Below are 24,971 nucleotides of genomic sequence, written 5' to 3'. Positions count from 1 at the left end.
ACAGACAAGTAGATCAAAAACATGTGGATATACATACAATGGAATGTTATGCAGCATTAAGACGAAATGATGTCCTGAAGCACATGACAAGATGGATGGGCCTTGAGGGCATACTGCTGAATGAAATAAGCCAGACACAAAAGAGTAGATACTGCATGATTCCACTTTTATGGCCAGCATAAAGGTATAATAGAGACTTATAATACAGAACATAGGGGACTTAGTGATACATAGAAACTAGAGATGGGTAAACAGATAGCTAATAAGGTTGAACTCCAATGTAAGGGAATAGATGGACATGAAGGTGCTTCTCTAGTGGGTCTAGAAGTAATATTACCTTATTGAAGATGAACAAGATTGAAAAGAGTTGTATAGACCTATGTGTCCCACTGATTAACACTAGATATATGAATTAATTCTTGCAAGAATTACTTCAAAGATATGATTTGCGTACAAAGAGTGTTTTAAGTCCAGGGTACAGGGGGAAAACTGCTATTGCAGGCTATGAGCTATGTTCAAAAGGAAAACATCGGCACTACCACAGCAACAACAGAGGCAAATAATGGGGGGAGGGACAAGAGTTAATAGAAGGTTTAGATTTCCCATTTGGCGAGGGTGTGTTTATTTGTTTTCTTTCTCTCAGGAACAATGAAATGATCTAAAATTGAGAATGTTGATGGACTGTGGACTTTGGGCAATATACATGATGCCTGATGAAAGCAGGTAGCTGAAGGATGCACTGACTGAGAAGTAGATTGACAAACAATGGTGCACACTTACGAACAAAGATTTTGCTGCTACTAAAAGGAACAAAGTCGTGAGGCATGCAATGACATGAATGAACATGTGGGACATTTGGTGGGGCAACATAAGCCAGGAACAAAAGAACAATGGTGTGGTCACCTTTAGAAAATGCTTCTAAGGAAACAGGGGCCTAGATTATAAACTTTGAGAGCAAATACATTAAATCTGGAGTGGTGATAATTATTTATGGATTTTGAGAGGCTGTTTTATGTATATATATATTATATTTTAGAACCACACATACTCTTTGAGATGAATGGAAGAAAGGTTTATGGTCTGGAACTGAAATTTTCTGTAGTGCATAATCTAACTCAACCTATCTGTATAGCTAATTTGAACAACTGAAACAAAGGGAGCCCAGAATAAAAAAGAGATCCTTTAATCCTGTTTAGATTATTGTAATGTCTGGATACATCCTAGAGTATATTAAGCAGATAATCAAAAACTATTGGTAAAGTCCCTTGAAGGATGGGAGAAAGAATATAGAACAATTAAACCTTAAGCAAATCCCCTGATACTGTATCAAACTTTAGGACACCCTAATCAATAGGCCATGCCCTCGATCCTGAGGCTTACTCATGTGAAGCTTATGTAGGAGCAGAGAAGCTTAGACTAACTATAGGAACGCCTAAGAGTTACTTCTGGAGGACCTCGGTTGTTGCTCAGATGTGTCCTCACTCTCTCTAAGCCCAACTCTGCAAGTGAAATCATTGCCCTCCCTGCTACGTGGGACATGACATTCAGGGGTGAAAGTCTCCCTGGCAATGTGGGAGATGACTCCCAGGGATGAGTCTGGCCCTGGCACGGTGGGATCAACAATTCCATCCTGACCGAGAAAGGGGAAAGAAGTGTAACTAATAAATTGTCAGTAGCAGAGAGAGTTCTAATAGAGTCGAGAGGCTACTCTGGAGGTTGCTCTTATGCAAGTTTCGGTTAGACCTTGCTATCTATTACAACCTGCCAACCTCCAACCGGGACCATTCCAGCCAATCCTAAAGAATACATAGGGCAATATATAAGATTCCACAAGTGTTCTATGCACTAGAGTAACTTTCCAGAAACCTACAACCTCCAGGTGGGTCCCTGGGCCAGATAACTCCTGAAACCTAGAGGGCCCAGCCTCTCCAGAACATAAGATAGCTCCATCTCCCTACCCCATATTAGTGACAGACCCTTCCAACATGAAAATTTAGGATGGCCATAGCTCAAACACCCCTAAAGAGAGGGATGTGAAGGATCAAAGGTGATAGTGGAGGATTTGACAAATGAATATGAATGCTGAACCATTAAATTGGTATCTCTTTTAGTCTCCAGGATCTTAGAGCAGCTAGAAGTAAAAACTTAAAATCGTGGAATTGTAACCCATGTCTAACTCTGAAATGTCTTCTACAACTAATTGTGGTGCAGTGTTTTGAAATTGATTGTTTTTTTTGTATATGTTATTTTTCACAAAAAAAGAAGGCAAAAATGTTGACTGTGATGATAAAAAAAATATTTAAGCCTTCTAGCCTCCTATATTCTGGAGCAGACAGAAGGAAAAGTATCTGAGAGGATCGTATGGTAGCCCATGACAAACTCTGGGATCTATTCTGTAACTACTTGTTGAAGAGTGCTTTGAAAACTATTGCTTTTTTATTTCTTTGCCTTGTATGTACGTTCTACTATACAATAAAAAAGTTATAAAAAAAAGCAGTAGAAAAAGTATTCAAAGAAATGATGGCTGAAAACAACCTCAAAGTTGACAAAAAGTATTAATCAAAGCATCCAAGTAGTTCAATGCATTCCAAATAGGATAATATTTTTTCTGAAATTAATATAGACACTCCAACTCTCACATGGTTTCTATTTGTATGGTAATTGTTTTACATTCTTTTACTTTTAACTTCCTTGTATCTTTGAATGTAATATGTCTGCTTGATTTTTAAATCCATTTGACAATATCTGCTTCTGATTAGTCATTCATATTTAATGTAACTATAGATTATCAATGTAGTTGTATTTACAGCTGTCATGTTGCTTTTTGTTTTCTGTGACTCATGCCTTTTTAAAAACTCTTTTTTCTTTACTATCTTCTTTTGTATTAAATAGATTTTTTTAGCATTCTATTTAAATTATTTTGTTGGTTTTTTAAAAATATTTAATATTTAGTTATTCTCTTAGTGCTTGCTCTAGGGATTACATATGCATCCTAATTTATAACATTATACTTAAGATTCATACTAACTTAATTCCAGTAAAATGTAAAAGCTTTGATCCAATATAGGTCCATTTCCTTCTCTCTCTTTTGTGCTATTACTGTCATATGTATTACATCCATATATTTTAAAAACCTAATAATACAGTGTTATAATTGTTTTATACAATCTTTTAAAGACTTCAAGATGATAAAAGGCAAATACCCGCTATGCTATATTAAATAGTGTTCCCTCAAACTTCATTTTTGTGTAAACATAACTTTTATATGTACTGGGGAGCCAAAAAAATCCATGTGACTGATGTTATTGTGATATTCGCTGGATTATGGTGGTCTGGGACCAAACCCACGATATTTCTGAGGAATGCCTATTGTAACCTTCCTCCGTATTACTTCGGGTTTAGTTTGCTCTTCATTTTCCATCTTTTAAGGAAGAAGTTTAAGTAAGATCTTATTTTTAAATGTAGGTGTTTACAGCTAAATTTCCCTCTAAGTAAGTGCTTTAGCTATATCCTATAAGTTGTGGTATGTTATGTGCTCATCTTCATCCATTTAAAAGTATTTTCTAATTTCTCTTGTTAATTAGAAATTTTCTAATTTCTTCTTTGACCCCTAGGTTATTTAGGAGTGTGTTGCTTAATTTCCACATGTTAAACTCTCCAATCAGAGATTGGCAGAGATTGGCATAACAGGCTAAAAAAAAACAGAGTCCGACTATATACTGTCTACATGAGACATTTTAGTTTCAATGACACAAATAGGTTGAAGGAAAAGGGATGGAAAAAGTCATACCATAGAGCGTAACCAAATCATATTTGTGAATTTCCCACAAATGTCTGTCATTGATTTCTAGTTGAACTTCATTGTGGTTCAGAGACACACTGTGCATGGTTCCAGTCCTTTATATTTACTGATGCTTGTTTTATGGCCTTACATATGGTCTTATCCTACAGAATGTTGTGTCTGCACTTGAGAAGAGTGTGTCTTGTGCTACTGTTGGGTGGAGATGGCTTATAGTGTGGTTCAAGTCTTCTATTTCCTTATTGATCTTCTATTTGTTCTAACCATTATTGAAAGGGGGTTACTGCAGTTTCCAACTGCTGTTGTTCAATCATCTATTTCTCCTTCCAATTGCTTCAGTTTTCCTTATGTATTTTGGGGCTCTGTTGTTAGCAGCATAAGTGTTTATGATTCATACATCTTTCTGATGGATTGATCATGTTATCATTATAAAATGTCCTTTATAAGTCTCTAGTAACAATGTTTATCATAAAGTCTATTTTGTCTGATATTAGTATAGGCACTACAGCTCTTTGGTTGCAGTTTACATGGTATGACTCTATCTTTTTGCTTTCCTTTCAGTTTATTTCTGTCTTTGAATCTAACATCTCTCGTAAACAGCATAGAGAGGGATTATTCTTCTTTTACTCATTCTTCCAGTCTCTGCCTTTTTATTTAATCCATTTATTCATTGGAATTACCGATAAGGTAGGATTTATATCTGCCATTGTGCTATTTGTTTTATATATGTCATATCAGGTTTTTTTAGACTATTCCTCAATTACTGCATTCTGGTATGCTAAACAGCTATTTCATAATGTGCCACTTTAAGTTCCCTGTTGCTTCTTTTACTATATTTTAAGTATTTTCTCAACAATTTCCCTGGGGATTATACCACCTCTATCAGGTTCCAGAACATTTTCTTCACCCCAAAAGAAAACTCCACAGACAGTAAGCACTCCTCCTTAGTCCCTCGCCCCCATTACTTCAGCTCCTGGTAACCACCAATATTTTTTCTTTTTCTATGGACATACCTATTCTGTACATTTCACCTAAATGAAATCTTACAGTATGCAGCCATTTGTGTCTGGCTTCTTTCACTGAGCATGTTTCCAAGGTTTATCTATGCTGCAATATGTATCAGAGCTTTGTTCCTTTTTGTGGCTGAATAATATTCCATGTATGTATGCACTACTTTTGTTTATCTGTTCATCTCTTGGTAGACACTTGTGTTGTTTCACCTTTTGGCTATTGTGTACAAGCATCTGCTGAGTTCCTGCTTTCAATTCTTTTGAGTATCTATCTAGCAGTGGAATTGCTGTATCATATAGGAAGCTATATTTAAATTTTTGAGGAAGCACCGAACTGTTTTTCACAGTGGCTACACAATTTTACATTCCCAGTAACAATATACAAGGGTTCCAATTCCTCCACATCCTCACTAATGCTTTTTCTGTCACTTTGATTACAGCCATCCTAGTGGGTGTGAAGTGGTATCTTATAGTTTTGATGTACAGTTCCCTAATGTCTAATGATTTGAGCATCTCTTCACAAGTTTTTTAGCCATTTGTGTATCCTCTTGAGAAATGCCTGTTCAAGTCATTGGCCTATTTTTTAAATAGGGCTGTCTTTTTGTTACTGAGTTGTAGGAGTTCTTTATATACTCTGGATATTTAGCCCTATCAGATATATGATTTCCAAATATTTTCTCCCATTCTGTAGGTTGCCTTTCACTTCTTGAAAATGTCCTTTGATGCACAAAAGTTTTTAATTTGATGAAGTCTAATTTATCAGTATTTTCTTTTGTTGCTAGTACTTTTTTGGTGTCATATCTGAGAATCCACTGCCAAGTCCAAGGTCATGAAGATTTACCCTGTGTCTCTTTCTAAGGTTTTTTGTTTCAGTAGATTGTCTGTATCATGCTCCTTTAACACTTCATATTTCCATGTACATTTCCTAACAACAAGGATAATAAGCATATAACCACCTTAAGTAAAGTTATCATTGATAAGTAAAGTTATCAAGTTCAAGAAATTTAATATTGATAGAAAAATTTACAGTCTATATTCCATTTTTTCATATGTTCCAATAAGGTCCTTTTGAGCCTTTTCTCCTCCATTATTAGATTCAGTCCAAGATCATGTATTACATTCAACCGTCATTGATTCTTGGTTGGTCTTCTTTTAAAATTGTGGTAACATATATACAAAATAGTATTTCCCATCTAATAGCTCCCAAGAACACTTCAGGGGGGTTAGTCACATTCACAATGTTGTGCTACCCTCACCACCATCTGTTATCAACACTTTCCTATCACCCAAAGAGAAGCCCACGCTCTTTATGCCTTAATTCTCAACACACACACGCACACACATGCGGACACACACACGTAACCTGTACTCTACTGTCTCTATGAATTTTCATTTCTAGCTATTTCATATAAGTGGAGTCATACAATATAATCTTTTTGTGTCTGATTTATTTCACTCAACATCATGTCTTTAGGGTTCATGCACGTAGAGGCATGGTCTAGAACTACACCCTTTTTTTTCTATTAGAGATGTTGTGGGTTTACAGAACTATCAGGCATAAAATAAAGGATTCCCATATACCACCCTATTATTAACACATTTTATTGGTGTGGAATATTTGTACAATTGATGAAAACCCATTTTTATAATTGTGCTGTTAACTATAGTCCACGGTTTAATTTAAGGTTACTGTGTAGTGTAGTTTCCTGGATCAAAAAAAAATTTTTTTTATTCTGTTACCATATACACAACCTAACATTTCCCCTATTAACCACATTCAGATATATATATTTCAGCACTTTCAACTATGTTCACAATATTGCGCTACCATCACCACCATCCATTACTGTGCTGGTCTGAAAGGATGTGTGTCCCCTAGAAAAGCCATGTTTTAATCTAAATCCCATTTTATAAAGGCAGAATAATCCCTATTCAATACTGTATGTTTGAAACTGTAATCAGATCATATCCCTGGAGATGTGATTTAATCAAGAGTGGTTGTAAAGCTGGATTAGGTGACGACATGTCTCCACCCATTTGGGTGGGTCTTGATAAGTTTCAGGAGTCCTATAAAAGAGGAAACATTTTGGAGAATGAAAGCAATTTGGAGAGAGCAGAGAATGCTGCAGCACCACGAAGCAGAGAGTCCACCAGCCAGTGACCTCTGTAGATGAAGAAGGGAAATGCCTCCTAGGGAGCTTCATGAAACAGGGAGCCAGGAGAAGCTAGCAGATAACGCTGTGTTCACCATGTGCCCTTCCAGATGAGAGAGGAACCCTGACCGTGTTCACCATGTGCCTTTCCAGATGAGAGAGAGACCCTAAACTTCATCAGCCTTCTTGAACCAAGGTATCTTTCTCTGGATGCCTTTGATTAGACATTTCTACAGTCTGTTTCCAGTTCTTTTGGATATATGCTGAGACATGGGATTGTTGGATCATATAGTAGTTCTTTGTTAACCTTTTTGAGGAACTGCCACAACAGCTGCACCATTTTACATTCCCACCAGCAATGTACCAGGTTTCTATTTCTCCGCATCCTTGCCAGCACTTATTTTTTCTGTTTTTAAAATAGCCATCTGATGCTGGAATTTTCTTTGTTGGGAAGTTTTTGAATACTAATTCAATCTCTACTTCTTATTTATTTATTTATTTATTTTTGGCTTTTAACAATGGGAATTTATTAGGTTACAAGTTACAATTCTAAGGCCATGAAAATGTCCAAATTAAGGCATTACCAAGAGGATACCTTCCCTAAGGGAAGGCTGCTGGCATCCAGGGTTCCTCTGTCAGATGGGAAGGCACATGATGATGTCTGCCAGCCCTTCTCTCCTGTTTCTGATTTCACTGGCTATCTCCAGATGTTTCTGGGCATTTCCCTTCTCTTAGCTTCTCTGAGCTCTCTGAGTTTCATCAGTCTTTTATCTTCTCATAAAGGATTCCAGCAAGGGATTAAGCCATACCTGGAATGGGCTGGGTCACATCTCCTTGGAAACAACTTAATCAAAATGTCCCACCCACCAGTAGGTCTGCCACCACAAGAATGGATTAAAAAAACTTGGTCTTTTCTGGGGTATATAACACATCAAACCAGCACACACTGTGATCCAATTCTATCTAATAATAAATTACGGAAAAAAAAGATAGAAAGAAATACATCCTAATGTTCCTAAATAGCTTTGCCTGGTGGAGTTATAGATAATTTTAATTTTTAAAATATTTTTCTACATTTAACCAATTTTCTATAATAAGCATGTATTATTTTTATCATAGGAGAAAAGACATTTTAAAAGTCTTTTCTATGTATAAACATAGGTGTCAATCTCTACTTCTCATAAATTTGTTCAGATTTTCTGTTTCTTCTTGAGGTAGTTTATTTGTGAGTTTTTAGGAATTTTCCCTTTTTATCTAGGTTTTCTAATTTATTGAATACTATTGTTCATAGTATTTGCCTATAATCCTTTTTGTCCATTTAAGGTTGGTAATAATGACCTTTTTGTTTCTTATATTAGTAATTCGGGTTTTTTTTTTTTCTTAGTCAATTTAGCTAAAGATTTGTCATTTTTGTTGATCTTTTCAAAGAACCAACTTTTGAATTTATTATTTATATTGCTTTTCTCATCTCTATTCATTTATCTATGATCTAATCTTTGTTATTTCCTCCCTTCTGCAGGCTTTGAATTTAGATTGCTCCTCTTTTCTAGCTCCTTAAGGTATAAAGCTAGGTTATTGATTTGAGCTCTTTCTTCTGTTTTGATGTAGAGATTTACAGATAAAAATTCCCCCCGAGCACTGCTTCCCTGTATCTCATATGTATTGGTATGTTTGTTTTCATTCTCATTAATCTCAAAGTATTTTCTAATTTCTTCTTTGATCTTGAATGAAGAGCAAGTTGTTTAATTTCCCCAAAATTGAGAATCTTCCAGCTTTCCTACTGTTACTGATACCTAATTTCATTCCATTGTTGTTGAAGAAGAGACTTTATATGATTCCTGTCTTTTGAAATTTATTAAGTCTTGCTTTGAGACCTAACATCATGGGAAATGTCCCATGTGCACTGGAGAGAAATAAGTATTCTGTTGCTTGAGGGTAGAGTGTTTTTTTTAATTCAGCATAACAATATACAAACACAAACATTCTTACCATATTATCATTCCACTCTTGATATATAATCAATAACAATATTATTACATAGTTGTATATTCATCATCATGATCATTTCTTAGAACATTTGTATCAATTCAGAAAAAGAAATAAAAAGAAAAAAAAATTCATACATATCATCCCCCTTACCCCTCCTTTTCATTGAACACTAGCATTTCAATCTACTAAATTTATTTTCACATTTGTTCCTCCTATTATTTATTTATTTTTAATCCATATGTTTTACTCATCTGTCCATACGGTAGATAAAAGAAGCATCAGACACAAGGTTTTCACAATCACACAGTCACATTACGAAAGCTGTATCATTACACAATCATCTTCAAGAAACATGACTACTGGAGCACAGCTCTACATTTTCAGGCAGTTCCCTCCAGTCTCTCCATTACACCTTGACTAAACAGGTGATCTCAGCTCAGTATTATCCCACATGAGAGCTTATCCTTCAGGATAACCTCTTGACTCTGTTTGGAATCTCTCAGCCATTGACACTTTGTCTCATTTAGCTCTTCCCCCTTTTGGTCAAGAAGGTTTTCTCAATCCCTTGATGCTGAGTCCCAGCTCATTCTAGAATTTCTGTCCCATGTTGCCACACCCCTGGGAGTCATGTCCCATGTAGAGAGGGGGAGGGCAGTGAGTTTGCTTATTGTGTTGGCTGAGAGAGAGGCCACATCTAAGCAACAGAAGAGTTTCTCTGGGGGTGACTCTTAGGTCTAATTTTAACAAGGCTTAGCCCATCCTTTGCAGGGTTAAGTTTCATATGAACAATCCCCCAGACTGAGGGCTCTGCCTATTGCTTTGGTTGTCCCCACTGCTTGCGAGAATATAAAAAATTCTCCACTTGGGGAAGTTGAGTTTTCCCCCTTTCTCACCATTCCCCCAAGGAGGCTTTGCAAATACTTTTTTATTCACTGTTCAAATCACTCTGGGATTTATCAGGGCATCACTCTGGACAAACCTACAAAATCTCATATCCTACTGAAGGTCCCATGTACTTATGGTGTTCAATTAAGCTATCCACATAAGTTATATTAGGAAATGCACTAGTCAAAATATAAATTTTGTACCAAATAAACATTTTTTGCTCTAGTCTCACACATAAGTTAAAATTTTAAAATATTAATTATTGTCTATTTTCAACACCCTGCAGTATTGACATTCCTTTGTTCTTCCTCTTGCAAAAACATTTTTAAATTTGTACATTTAGTCACTATAATTATATACTCTAGACATGAGGGTTTTATACATGTCTTTTAAATCTGATTTATAATGTTGCTCCAGTCCTCTATTTCTCATTGATCTTCTGTCTAGTTTTTCCATCCATTCTGAAAGTGGAGTATTAAAGACTCTAACTGTTATTATAGAAATATCTTTCTCCATCCAGTTCTGTCAATGTTTTCTCCATGTTTTGAAGGCTCTGTTGCTTAGTGTTCATATTCACAATTGCTATATATTCTTGAAATTATTTTCATATATATCTTCCTTTGTCATCTATAAAGGTTTTGACTTGTGTATTTCATCTGATACCAGTGAAGCCAACTTGCTTTTTTTTTTTTTTTTAAATCACTGCTTGTATAGAATCACTTTTTCAATCCTTTCATTTTTCAGTGTATTTGTGTTCTTGGACCTAAAGTGGATCTCCTGTCGATGGTATGCAGTCAGACTGTGGGATGTTGTTTTTTTCTAATCCACTCTGCCAATCTCTGTCTTTTCACTGGAGAGTTTAATCCGTTTACATTTGAATTAATTGCTGATAAAGGACTTACTTCTGATATTTTACTGTTTATTTTCTATATGTTTTACATCTTAATTTTACCTCAGTTCCTCCAGTACTGCTGTCTGTTGTATTTGTTTTTTGGTAGTGTATCATTTTGATTCATTTTGTTTTTGATATATTTTTACTTAGTTTTCTTAGTGGTTACCCTGGGAAATACAATTAATTACTTAAAATTATAACAATCCTTTTAATTAACCACCTCAATTTCAATAGTATTTAAAAATACTGCCCCCCTTATGTTGCTGTTGTCACAAATTACATCTTTATATATTGTGTGCCCATTAACATAGATCTATATGTGTTTTGTGCATTTTTCTTTTACGTAATATAAAGGAAAAAAGAAGAGTTACAAGTCAAAAATACAGTAATATTGGCTTTTGTATTGACCTATCTACTTACCTTTACTGGTGTGCTTTATTACTTTGTATGGCTTTGAGTTACTGTCATGTCATTTCCTCTTGAAGGACTCCCTTTAGTATGTCTTTTAAAGCAGGTCTACTAGCAGCAAAGTCCCTCAGCTTGTGTTTATCTGGGAATGTCTTACTGTCTCCATGATTTTTTTTTAAACTTTCATTTTTATGTACTTCAAATTTATGGGACAGTTGTAAAAATAATACAAAACCCATACAGAGAACTCCAATTATTCCCCTACCCAAATACTCAGATCCACCAATTTTTTTGTTTATTATTATTTTTTTATTTTTTTTAGATCCACCAATTTTTATATTTTGTAACATTTGCTGTATTTTTATCTATTTATCTATTTATCTATCTATCTATCTGTCTGTCTGTCTGTCTACCTATCTAGCCATCTACCTCTGTCTAGCTTCTATATATTTGAGAGTAAGTGCATATAGCATGCTTCTGGAACACTTAATATTCCCATGCACATTTCCTAAGAACAAGGGGGTTGACTTATGTAACCACCTTAAGTACAATTATTAAGCCTAAGAAATTTAACATTGATATAAAGCTTACAGTTTATATCCCAATTTTAAAAATATGTCCCAATAATGTCATTTTGAGCTTCTTCTCCTCCATTATTAAATCCAGTCCAGGATCATGTATTGCATTTAATTGTCATTGTCTCCTCAGTCTCACTCCCTTTTTTTTTTTTTTAGAGCTATTGTAGGTTTACAGAAAAGCATCCAAAAAGTACACAGTTACCATATATTCCCCTTTCACACATTATCTTTCCTTTTAGTGACATTTTGCATCAGTGTGGTAATTTATTACAATTAACAAAGCAATATTATTATTCACTAAAGCCCATGGTTTACCTTAGGGTTCATTATTTGTGTTGTATGGTTCTATGTTTTTTTTTATGTTTTCTGTTTTTAATTGTGGTAACATTTCTATAACATAAATTTCTCATTTTAACCTCTTTTAAGTATACAATTCAATGGTGTTAATTACATTTGCAGTATTGTGCTATCATTAACACCATCAACTGTCAAAACTTCCCCATCTCCCCAAACAGAAACCCTGTATCCATTAAGCACTAACTCATTCCTCCTTTCTCCCACCCCTGGTAACCTGCGCAATACCTTCTGTTTCTATGGATTTTCATATTCTAGCTATTTCATGTAAGTGGATTCAGAAATAACTGTCCTTTTCTGTCTGACATTCACTTAACATGATGTTTTCAAAGGTTCATCCATGTTGTGGCATGTACCAGATCTTCATTCCTTTTTAAGGTCAAGTAATATTTCATTGTATGTATATACCATATTTTATTTCTCCATTTATCTGCTGAATAGACATTTGGGTTGAAGGCTTCCACCTTTTGTTTAATGTGAATAATATTTCTGTGAACATTAGTATGTAAATAACTATTTGAGTCCCTGCTTTCAATTCTTGTGAGTACATACCAAGAATTGGGATTGCCAGGTCATATGGTAGTTCCATGTTCAACTTTTCAGGAACCACTAAATTGTCTTCCACATTCCCACCAACACTGTATGAGGGTTCCCATTACTCCAAATCCTCTCCAACCCTTGTCATTTTCCTTTTTAAAAAAATAGTAGTCACTTTAGTGCATTGTGAAATGATACACTGTGGTTTTGATTTGCACTTCTCTAATGGCCAATGATGTCTAGTATCCTTTCATATGTTTATTGGCCATTTGTATATCTCTGAAGAAATGTCTGTTTAAGTCTTTCCCCCATATATGTTTTTTGTTTTTGTTTTTGGGTGCATGGTCCAGGAATCAAACCCGGGTCTCCTGCATGGAAAGCGAACATTCTACCACTGAACCACCCGTGCACCCTCCCCATATTTTAATTGGGCTTTTTGTCTGTTTGTTGTTAAATTGTAGGAGTTCTTTGTGTATTCTAGATATTAAACCTTTACCAGAGATATGGTATCCAAATATTTTCACCTATTCTGTAAGTTGTCTTTTCACTCTTTTGATAAAGTCCTTCGGTGTTTTTAAATTTTGATGAATTCCCATTTATTTATCTATTTTTTCTTTTGTTGCTCATGCTTTGGGTGTAAAATCTAAGAAACCACTGCCTAACATAAGGTCCTAAAGATGTTTCCCTATTTTTCCTTTAGAAGTTTTATAGTTTAGGTTCTTATATTTAGGTCTTTGGTCCATTTTGAGTTAATTAATATATATGGTGTGAAGTAGGGCTCCCTCTTTTTTTTTCACATTTTTTCAAGCACCATTTGTTGAAGAAATTATTCTTTTCCCATTTAATGGACTTGGCACCTCTGTCAAAAATCAGTTGGCCACAGAGAGTCATGTCTAAAGATGTGGCTGCTTCCTGCTTATCCAGCAATGCTAACTCCAAATTCATGAGAAGGCAGCAAGTCATTCTTCTGCACAGAGGATCTGCAAATAATTCAACTGGTTCCAAATGATTCTGACTGTGAATACCTGAAGGACTGGGCAAAGGAAGAATTCAAAAGAAACAAAAGCATCACTGAAGAAAAGATGGTTGAATGATGATTACTCAAGACAACATGCAGCTCAAGGAGTTAGAAAAAATGCAGGCTTCAGCTAAATCTTAACTGTGGCATTATTCTGAATAATTTTCTAAACTTTCATGTGTTTATTGAGCTTAGGCTCAATGATGGGTATTCCAAAACCAAACCGAACTGTTTGTATATACAGTACTTTGGCAAATTTATCAGAACATGGAGCATAGCATATCATAAAGCAAGGAGAAGAGCATCAAACAAACTTCTAATATTCTGTCTCTGTGAATGTGCTTATTCCCGATATTTCATGTACATGGAATCATACAATATGTGTCCATTTGTCTGGCTTATCTCATTTAGCATAGTGTTTTCTAGATTCACTGTTATTGTAGCACCTGTTAAGAACCTCATTCCTTTTTACTACTGAAAAATATTCCATTGTTAGGCATTGTCAATTTTTTAAAATAAATTCATCTTTAGATGGACCTTTGGTTTTTTCCCACCTGTGGCAATTGTGAATAATACCACAACAAACATTGGTGTAGAAATATTTTGTTAGGGTTCCTATTTTCAGTTCTTTTGGGTATATACTGTGGAGTGGAATTGCCAGATCATATGGGAATTTTTTTGTTTAACTTTTTGAGGAACTGCCAAATTTCTTTCACAGTGGCTGCACTAGTCTGCATTCCTACCAGTAATGCATGAGTGTTCCACTTTCTCTACATCTCAACAATGTTCATTATTTTCTGTTTGCTTTTTAAATTCACATAGTGGATGTGAAATGGTATCACTTCGTGGTTTTAATTTTCATATCCCAAATTACTAAAGATGCTGAGCATCTTTACATGTGCTCACTGGTTCTCCTGCACTTTTTAAAAAAAAATTTATATATGTTAATTGTGGATATATATATATATATGTTAGGCATCTATAACATTTCCCATTGTAACCATTTGGGGGGGTACAATTCTATGGCATTAGTTAAATTCACAATGCTGTACTGCTATTACACCATCCACTATCAAAACTTTTTCATCACAGCAGGAAACAGAAACTCTGTTCCTAAAGCAGTAACTCCTGATTCCTTTTCCTCTTAGCCCCCTGGTAACCTCTAATCTACTTTTTTGTTTCATGAACTTTCTTATTCTAGGTATTTCATTCAAGTTGAATCATACAGTCTCTGTCCTTTTGTGTCTGGATTATTTCACTAGCATAATGTTTTCAAGGTTCATCCATGTTGTAGCACCTATCAGAACTTCAATACTTTTGAAAGCTACATAACAGTCTACTATCATATATACATACAACACTTGATTCATCCATTAATCTGTTGATAGACCCTTTGGTTGTTTACATCTTTTGGCTAGTGTGAAGAATGCTGCTACAAACACTGGGGTACAAGTATCTGTTTGAGTCTCTGTTTTCAGTTCTTTTGGGTTTATGCCTAGAAATGGAATTATCAAGCCACATGGTAATTCTTTATCTTTTTGAGAAACCACCAAACTTTTCCACAGAAGCTGTACCATTTTATATTTCTTCCTTAAGGTTTTTTTTTTTAATATTTAACTTTCTTTATTCTGTTGCATAACATATATACAAAGCAAAGAAATAAAAAAGCTTTTCAAAGCACTCTTCAACAAGTAGTTACAGGACAGATCCCACAGTCTGCCATGGGCTACCATATGAGCCTCTCATATTTTCCTTCTAGCTGCTCCAGAATATAGGAGGCTAGAGGGCTCAAATATTTTTTTATCATTACAATCGACTTTTTTTTCCTTCTTTTTTGTGAAAAATAACATATATACAAAAAAGCTATAAATTTCAAAGCACAGCACCACAATTAGTTGTAGAACATACTTCAGGGTTTGACATGGGTTACAATTCCACAATTTTAGGTTTTTACTTCTAGCTTCTCTAAGATACTGGAGACTAAAAGAGATATCAATTTAATGATTTGACATTCATATTCATTTGTTTAATCCTACCTTCCTTAAGTTTTGAAGGATAGTTTTTCTGGATATAGAATTCTTGGTTGATAGTCTTTTTCTTTCAGTCCTTTGAATATGCATCCCACTGCTTTCTGCCTCTCATGGTTTCTATTGAAAATCATCTATTAGTCTTATTTAAGATCTCTTAATAAGTCACTTTGTTGCTCCTCACAAGAATCTCTCTGTGTATTTGTCTTACTAGTTTGCTTATGATGTATCCAGGTATTTATCTCTTTGAGTTTATCCTACTTGGAGTTTGTTTATATTCTAGGATGTCCAGATTAATGTTTTCCATGAAATTTGGGAAGCTTTCAGGTATTATGTCTTCATGTATTCTTTCTGTCTTTTGTCTCTTCCCTCTTCTTCTGGGACTAGATGGTACTCCACAGGTCTCTGTTCATTTATATTCATTCTCTTTTTTCCTTTTGGTTTCAAGTTGGAGAATCTCAAGTGATCTCTGTTCATCCATTTTTAATTCTGTCAGCTCAAATCTGCTATTGAACTTTGTTGGTGAATTTTCATTTCAGTTGTAGTACTTTTCAAATTCAGAATTTCTGTTTGGCTAAAATAATTCCTCTTTATTCATATCCTCTAGTTGGTGAGAAACCATTCTCATACTTTCCTTTAGTTCTTTAGATATGCTTTCCTTTAGTTTTTAAAACATATTTTTAATAGCTGATTTAAAATATTTGTCATGTAAATCCAATGTATGGGCTTCCTCAGGGAGCTTCTGTTGAGTCCTTGCTTTCTTGGGTATGGGCCATACACTCTGTGTTTCTGTATGCCTTATAAATATTTCTGTGGAAAATTAGATATTTTAAATAATATAATGTGGCATACTGGTTTGAAACTGTTATATACCCCAGAAAGGCCATGTTCCTTAATCCTAATCCAGTCTTGTGGGTGGAGCCATGTTCTTTCAATCCTGATCCTGTATTGTGGGGTGGGACCTCTTGATTAGGTTGTTTCCATGGAGATGTGACATACCCAATTGTGGGTGTGACCTTTTGATTAGATGGAGATGTGACTCCACCCATTCAAGGTGGGCCTTAATTTGTTTACTGGAGTCTTTAAGATAACCCATGGAGAGAGAAAATATTCAGAGCTGACAAAGACACACACATTTGGAGATGAGACAGAAAAGCCCTATTTCTGAGGGCTCACAGAAATAGCCAGAACCTGAACAGAAAAAATCTCTGGCCCCAGAAGATGCTAAGCTAAGAAATGAAACCCAGGGTTTTGCCCTGGAGCAACTAAGTGAGGGCCCACAGATGCTCAGAGAGGAAGCCGCTAGAATCAGAAGCTGGAAGCAATAGAAAAAGGAACAAAGACCAGCAGATGCCAGCCACATGCCTTCCCATGTGACAAACACTGGCCTTTCTTTGGAGTCAGAGCATCTATCTCTGGATGCCTTAGTTTGGACATTTTTATGGCCTTAGAACTGTAAACTTGCAACTTAATATATCCCCTTTATAAAAGCCAATCCATTTCTGGCATATTGCATTCTGGCAGCTTTAGAAAACTAAAGCATGTGGCAACTCAGGAAATCAAATTCTTCCATGGTTTGTTGCTCCTGTTTAGTGACTTTTCCTAAAATAATTTTGTAAATCTGTATTCTCCGTCATGTGTGGCCACTGAAGTTTCTGCTTCAATTAGCTTAATGAGCAGTTAATTGTTGGCCAGAGATTGCCTTAAATGCCTGAAACCAGTACATCTCCCAGACTTTGCCAAGAGACTCTGTGCATTAGGGCATGTGTCCAATATTCTGGAAATGTAAACTTAGCCTTCATTTTCTGCTTGTACAGAGTCTTAAGGTTAGTCAAAGATGAGGGATCTTCTAAGGTTTCCTCAGGCCTTTCCTGGCACCTTCAGTGGGATCCCCAAGAGTGCTAATAATTTCTCACAGTTTCACAGTCAACCAAGTGCTTTCATGTGTTATTTTCAGTGGCCACTGAAAATAGGTATTAGCATTTTACTAATGTTGCAGCTTAACCACAAAGAGGTTAAGTAACTTTCCCAAATTTTTACAGCTAGTAAGAAGGTAAGAGAGCTAAGCTTTGAACTTAAAAGTATATGATGCCCAAGCCTGTATCCTTTCTCCAGCACAGACCTTCCCCCAGGCTTGCAAACTTGGGCCCCTACAGAAAGCATGCTTAGTGACCCATATGGTCTATGGAGGGTACTCAGAGGATCCAGGTTTCTCAACTCTTCTCCTTCCCTGACTCCTACTGAATCCTAACTCTGATATGATGTCCCACAGGTCGTGACCAAAGTCTGTAAAATGCCCATGCCACTATCTTCACAAAAGTGGTGTCAAGGGCTACGGTGGCTCAGCAGGCAGGAATGCTTGCCTGCGATGCCAGAGGACCCGGGTTCGATTCCCAGTGCCTGCCCATGTAAAAAAATAAAAATAAATAAATAAAAAATAACCAATTGAAATTTGTAGGATTGCTAGTTTAAAAAAAAAAAAAGTGGTATCAAATGAACTTTGTAATTCCCTTCCTGCACATCACAGACAAAGACTGGCGATATTCCACCAGCAGTCTTTCTCTTTATGATATTAGCAACAATCAGTGCTTGATGCCTAGATCCATTAACTCATTAGTGGTTGAAAATGGTGATCTTCTATCAGTTCTTTTTCTTTTACTAACTTGGACGCTTTTATAGAGCTGTTTTCCCTCATCTACTATGTGGTTACTCAGCAAAAGAATTCTTATTAGAAAGGTCAGTAATTCTTGATTCTTTTCCTTAAGATAAAGGATTAGTTCCTTATCACCCTCCAAGGAACCAGCTGGTTGGTTTTTTGTTTTGTTTTATTTTACTTTTGGTATCATTATAAAGTCATGGATTTAAAGATACTTAATGAGTTTCAATTCATTGTAATCATTACCCTTCTGAAGCTCAGAATGTCCTGTCTTTGGCTAGCAGGAACTTCTTCAGGTTATCTCCTAAGTCCTTTTGAAATGAACCCAGAAGTCATTTGGTAGCTTCCTTGCTCTGTGTATGACAACATGTTCCTGGATCATCTTGAGTATTTCCTGCTCTAGACCTGGAATCAGTCTCTAAAAAGTCCTGGTTTCTTTCACTGAGAAATGGTAAACACCAAAGTCTGGGCAGTACTGATGCATAATCGCTACTGAATTGGTCAATGTTCTAGGTCTTTCAATGGACAAAGATAAAATACCTCAAGAATTTATACTGATACTCCCAATTCAAATGCAGAACTACAGGGTTTTCACTTAACTTCTATACTATATCCTTATCTCCTTTCTTCCATGGGCATTCTGGTTCTCAAGGACACAGAGGATGGCAGAATTAAACTATCCCATAATTATTCATTACAACTCAGAATAACAGTGCTAACAGTATCACCACTAATTTGAAAATGGTTTAAATTTTCTTTTGCATTGGCTCTTCCCATTCTCTCCCACCCAATCTTTTTTTTGTGTTGTTTTACAAATGTTTATTTTCCTCCAAATTTATTGTGTTTTCAGTAAAGCTGTGAAAAGTCTTCATTTCCCTTTTCCATTTTTAAATAGTTACATTTCATTGTTAGAGAATATATTCATTATATGCTATAATCTCTTCCTTTTAACTTACAATTAATCTTGATTCCACAAAACCTATGGTTTTAATGTCACCACCAGTTCTAAGATCGATGTTTCTTTAGTCATTTTTGTTGGCTGAAATTTATTCTTTAGTAGATTCCTCAGGAAAAACTCATGGGAGCAATATTCTCCATGTTCTTTTTTTTTAACACAGTTTGTCTATGCCCTTCATTCTGGAAAATAAGTTTTGCTGGATCTAAATCCTTGGGTCACATTTTTCTTTCCTGAAGTATCTTAAATGTTACATCACTTTTTATCAGCATAAAGCATTACTTAAGAAAATTTTGATGGTGTAGATGGTGAATTTATATGATTCAAATATTAATTTAACATAGGATGTCTGAATAACCCCTATTTGGTTATATGTGTTATCATTTTTCAACATGTACTTTAGATTTATTAGCAGTTTGTTAAAGATTTTTTAATCTATATTTATTGAAGTTATTAGTCTTTTTTAAAAAAGTCTGATGGTAATCTAATTTCTCTCCCTTATAAACTACTTTGCCTACATCCTTACAAGTTTCCTCTACCCCTCTTTTCTTTAAAGTCTAGAAATTTTACTAGACTATGTTTTGGTGTTGCTTGTTCGGGATCCATATTCTTAGAGATACAATGAGTGTTCTTTCAACATACAGTTTCAAATCTGTTATTTCAAGTAACTTTTCTTGGATTACAGCTTTTAGTGTTTGTTCTGTTCCTTTGCTTCTTGTTTCAAAATCAGGATTCCTATTACCTTTATGTTGAATCTTTTTTTCTCATCTTCAATGTTCAAAATTTTCTCTTAAATCTTTTACCTCGTCATTTCTTATTGATTTTTTTTTTAATTTCCTCTATTTCTCTGAAACAATTATGTTTTTCTTAGTGGGACTTAGTCTAATTTACTCTTCATTTTTTACTGTTTTCTTTTGTTTCTAATTCTTTCCTGAGTTCTGTCACCTCGTATCGGTTCTTTCATATCTTATATCACTTTCGTAAATGCTATCTTGTTACACTATAGTTTTTATTTCTTTTGTAGGCATGTCTTTGGGCTTTCATTACCTATAGGGATATTATTCCTCACTTTATTCTCCTTTTTCCTTATAATAATTGTGTTGGGATTTTACCTTAATCCTTTTCTATTGCCTTTTTTTTATGTGAAATTAGTTGTCTTGAACTTTTAAAAGAAGGGGTCATTCTAATTCATAGAGCTCCCTCTTCTGTTGTTTTTATGTTGTGTTTAAAAATATGGTAGCTTGCTTTTTGAGATTTCCTGGCTCTGTTCCCCTCCTCCAATTTTATGTAGACCTACTCTTCTTTCATCTCTATGTCTCTAACCTGCTCCGTTTTCCTTCCACTTCTGGTGTATCTCCCAAGTGTAGACCTTGTCCTGGAAGGGGGCCCTGGCTGATCAGTTTGGAAATTCATAAGGTCAGGACTGATCTAGCCTCTTCATAAATGATCTAGCCTCTTGCACTCACCCAGTACTGGAATAGACCACACCACTGCTACCAACCACTGTTCTCATTCAGCCGATTAGGCTTTCTAAGGAACATTTATTGACTTCCCTTTGCTTCTCCCATATAGAAGCTGACACCATGCAGTTCTTGGGCCTCTTATTGAAGATACATTATTAACTAGGTTTTTTGACAATGTTGGCCATGAGTTTGGGATTTGCTATCTTGTTGCTCTGTCTGTATTTAAGAAAAGATTCAGGGAGTTTAAAAAGCTCTATCACCACCACTGCTGCTACCACCTCCTCAGTTTTGAAAGTATATTTTGAAGGTCCTTAGAATTTTTCTGCAGAAAATTTTCGTGAAACAAAATGCTTTAAAAATCTTATAATATTTTCAGAAATAAAACAGGTGAAACAGAAGATGAGTCTATTTTGTCTGCTTACCTCAAAAAGTGTGTACAAATGGACTCTTATTTTATAATCAGTCCACAATACCACAAAAAAGGCATTCATTGAGACGGTGCTGATCATAATTAGCTTAAAGAGACGACTCATTGTGACTCTTTTCACAAATGCCCGACACTGAGTATCCTTCCTCCTGTCAAAAGTTAAATAAGAGGTACAGTTATCTTACCACAGAACTACATCCCCAACAATACACAACTTTTTGTAGGGACTGGGGTTTGCTTTCACCCTTTTGTGAAGACAAATTAACACAAACTTTAAAATAACAATGAAATGCTGATTGAATGACCACTAAAATGTGATGTTCATCAGTTGCCCATCCCCACTCAGTTGCTCAGTGCCCTCTTCATGGACATCTGAAAAGGAATGGTCACCACTCCTTTGGTGACCACTCCTTCTCAAGGGAAAAAAGAGCATCATTTTCACTTACTCATCAGAAAAATTTTTATTGGATGACTACTATGTACCAGGCAATATAGTAGACACTGGGATACAAAGTGAGCAAAACTAAATATTGTCAGGGTAGTGGAAAAAATTGATAATAATCAAATAATCACCTATGCTCACAAATCAGATAAAAAACTGAACGTCCTAAGAGGAAATGGGCACACCCAGCCACTCATGAAAGAAATCCAATTAGCAAAAAAACTTACCAAAAAAATATTCCATTGCAATATTTACCAAGGAGATGCAAATTAAATAAAGCCATTATAAGCAAATATAAAATTAGCAAAGACTTAAATATTTAATGTGGGCAAGAATGTACTGGATGGAGCATTCTCACAAACTGCCAGGGAAATGTAAACTGACACAACCTTTCCAAAAACCCTTAAAATTGTCTGTATCCTTTGACGCAGTGATTTCACTTATAGGAATCCCTGCCAAGAGAACACATTCTGAAATGCAGCAGTAACTGTGATCCTCGGAGTTTATCCCAGCATTATGCACAGTAGTGAGGAGAAAGAATCAGTTTAAAAGTCCAACAAAAGGACTGGTTAAGTAAGCTACGGCATATCCATATCATGGAACAGTATATAGATACTGAAATATTATATAGATACTAAAATATATCTATGCATTTTTCATGACCTAGAAATATGTTTCTAATCAACTGGTAAGCAGAACACAAAACAAAATATAAATTTCTCTACTCGAAGATGCACAGAAAAAGACTCGAGGAAATGTGCTAAAACAGTGTCTGCCTCTGCATGGTAAGGTTACAGCTGATTCTTTCTCCTATTTATTCATATGTAGTTATGTGTTCCAATTTTTCTGAGTATGTATTACTCTTTTTCCCATTATATGTAACAAATGAACACATTCTCATAATAGTAAAAAAAAAATACAGAGTGCATATACTTTTTTCGTTATCTATATAAACATGATATATAATTTTCTTTATCTAATTTGATATGGATCTACAACTAACACCATGCCCCACCCCAAAAAAAGCCTTCAAATTATTTTACAGGGTAAATAGTAGAGAAGGAAAAAAGTAAGTCAAACTAGTCATTTCGTCTGCAGGTCAAATAACGTGACTGAATATTTGACTCAACCAGCCAGTCATGATATTAAGCCAAATGGTTAGCTCAGCTCTCACCAACCTCACCAATCAAAGAAACCCGATTTTCAAGGACATGTGCCTGTGGGAAGAGGTTAAGAGAACAATGCTGCCCACTCCCATTTCCATATTTCTTTGCAAGAAATGGAGATCGAGAATATTTACTCAAAGCTCTTCAATTTCACTTGGAACACATTAGATGCGGTGTCAAACAGTGAACTAGAAATGATTCTTGAGATTCTCGAATGGTCCTGCTGATGAAAGGATTGAGACATTTTTCAAATTCTCAATTTTTATTCCTTGCTTTTATCATCCAGCTGAAAACCTCTGCTTAGAGATTTCCTAGGTGTCTGGATCCCACAAGACAGCAGAGGGTTCACAAAGGGAATTCTGGCTTTATGAGGTCACTCTGGGGGCATTCCAGTGCCTGTTACAAGCTACAGACCCTACAGGTTGGAGCTCCCCAGCAGGTTTCATCCACAGGTCCTCTCCTGCCAGAAAGATGGTGAGTGCCTCAGTTCGGCAAAAGGATATGAGCACCTGGTCTCTGCGGAGCTCTAGGCTGAAACTGGGAGACAACAGAGAGAGCTCAAACAAAGCCCCTCTGTTCTACAAAAAAAGCACCCTTGTCTGGTAGATAAAAGCCTTTAATAACTTGTTACAATAAGGTAAGAGTGCTCTGGTGTGCTAAAGCTGACGACATACCAGAAATGGGTTGGTTTTTACAATGGGGATCTATTAGCTTACAAATTTACAGTTCTAAGGCTGTGAAAATGTCCAAATTAAGGCATCAACAGGATGATACCTTCTCTCTGAAGAAAGGCTGCTGGCAATCTGGAACTCCTCTGTCACACGGGACAGCACATGATGGTCCTCTCCCAGGTTTCATTGCTTTCAGCTTCTGGCTGCTTTGTCTCTCAGTTACTCTGGTTTTTTTTCTCTGCTTTTCTGGAGCCCTTTTTCTGTCTTTTACACTCTTATAAAGGACTCCTATAAGGGGATTAAATCCACCCTGGGGAAACAGTGGTACAGCCTCTTTGAAGGGCAGTGTGGTAGCTCCACAGGAGGCTGGGGGTGGGGTTGCCATATGATCCTGCAACCCTGTTGCTAGGTATACACTTGGAGGAACTGAGTGTGGGGACACAAATGGACATTTGCATACTGGTGTTTATGGTGGCAGTGTTCACAGTGTTCATGATTTACAATGGATGGAGGTGGACTAAGGGCACATGGATTGAGGAATGGCATAGGGACTGTGGCGTATACATACAACTGACTACTGAGAGGCTACAAGAAGGAATGAAGTTGTGAGGCATGCAACTAGGTGAATGCACCTTGAGGACATTATGTTGAGTGAAATGTCAGAAACAAAATGACAAATATTATCATGCCTCACTCATATGGACTAACTACAATATATAAACTCAGAAAATTGAAATCAAGAGCATAGGTCATCCGATAAAGGCGATTGTAAAGATTGTTAGACTGTTAAGCTCTTATAGCAGTCACATCTATTTCAGAGTTGTAACTGTTATTTCTAAATTCTGAGATGCTGAGCTATTTGTATATAACCTGGTCATTCCCTGGAAATTCAGGCATTTGTGTGACACCTGAGACTCAGAACTAGAGCTCTGAAGCTATGAAAGTCTGCATTATCCCATACAGCAACTGTTTAAAAAGTTGAAAAAGTGATCAGACTTCACACACTGATTAATACTAGAAATATGAATTAGTTCTTGCAAGAATTACTTCAAAGATATGATTCATGTACCAAGAGTGTTTAAGTCCATGGTACAGGGAAAAAACTACTATTGCATGCTATGAGCTATGTTCAAAAGGAAAACATCAGCACTACCAGAGCAACAGCAGAGGTAAATAAAGAGTCAAGAGGAGGTTTAGATTTCCTATTTGGTGAAGGTGTGTTTATTGGTTTTCTTTCTCTTGGGAACAATAAAATTACCTAAAATTGAGAATGTTGATGGACTGTGGACTTTGGACACTATACATGCTGAATGACGAATGCAGGTGGCTGAAGGATGCACTGGCAGAAATAGATTAGTGAATGATGGTGTATTCTTATGAACGAAGGTTGTGCTGTTACAAAAAAGGAACAAAGTCGTGAGGCATGCAACGATGTGAATGAGCATGTGGGACATTTGGTGAGGCAAAATAAGCCAGGAACAAAAGAACAATGGTGTGGTCACCTTTAGAAAAAGCTTGTAAGAAAACACGGGCCTAGATTG

The 24,971-nt window shown here is 35.9% G+C and overlaps 1 protein-coding gene across 1 annotated transcript in view; it reads right to left on the bottom strand.

Moving 5' to 3' along the window:
* CATSPER3 (cation channel sperm associated 3) overlaps positions 1-23,975 on the bottom strand; it is a 52,466-nt gene extending 28,491 nt beyond the window's left edge. Inside the window, exons 1-2 of the mRNA XM_077138502.1 lie at positions 22,894-23,975; positions 21,147-21,300 (exon numbers count right to left, since the gene is read on the bottom strand). Of these exons, the coding sequence (XP_076994617.1) occupies positions 21,147-21,300; positions 22,894-23,003 (264 nt within the window). The 5' untranslated portion in view covers positions 23,004-23,975. The remainder of the gene's footprint in view (positions 1-21,146; positions 21,301-22,893) is intronic.
* Positions 23,976-24,971: the final 996 nt, after the last annotated feature.

This window comes from Tamandua tetradactyla, chromosome 20, assembly GCF_023851605.1.
Source record: "Tamandua tetradactyla isolate mTamTet1 chromosome 20, mTamTet1.pri, whole genome shotgun sequence".
Taxonomy (NCBI): domain Eukaryota; kingdom Metazoa; phylum Chordata; class Mammalia; order Pilosa; family Myrmecophagidae; genus Tamandua; species Tamandua tetradactyla.
Note: the sequence above shows the minus strand (reverse complement) of the source record. Positions and strands in the feature narration are given on the sequence as shown.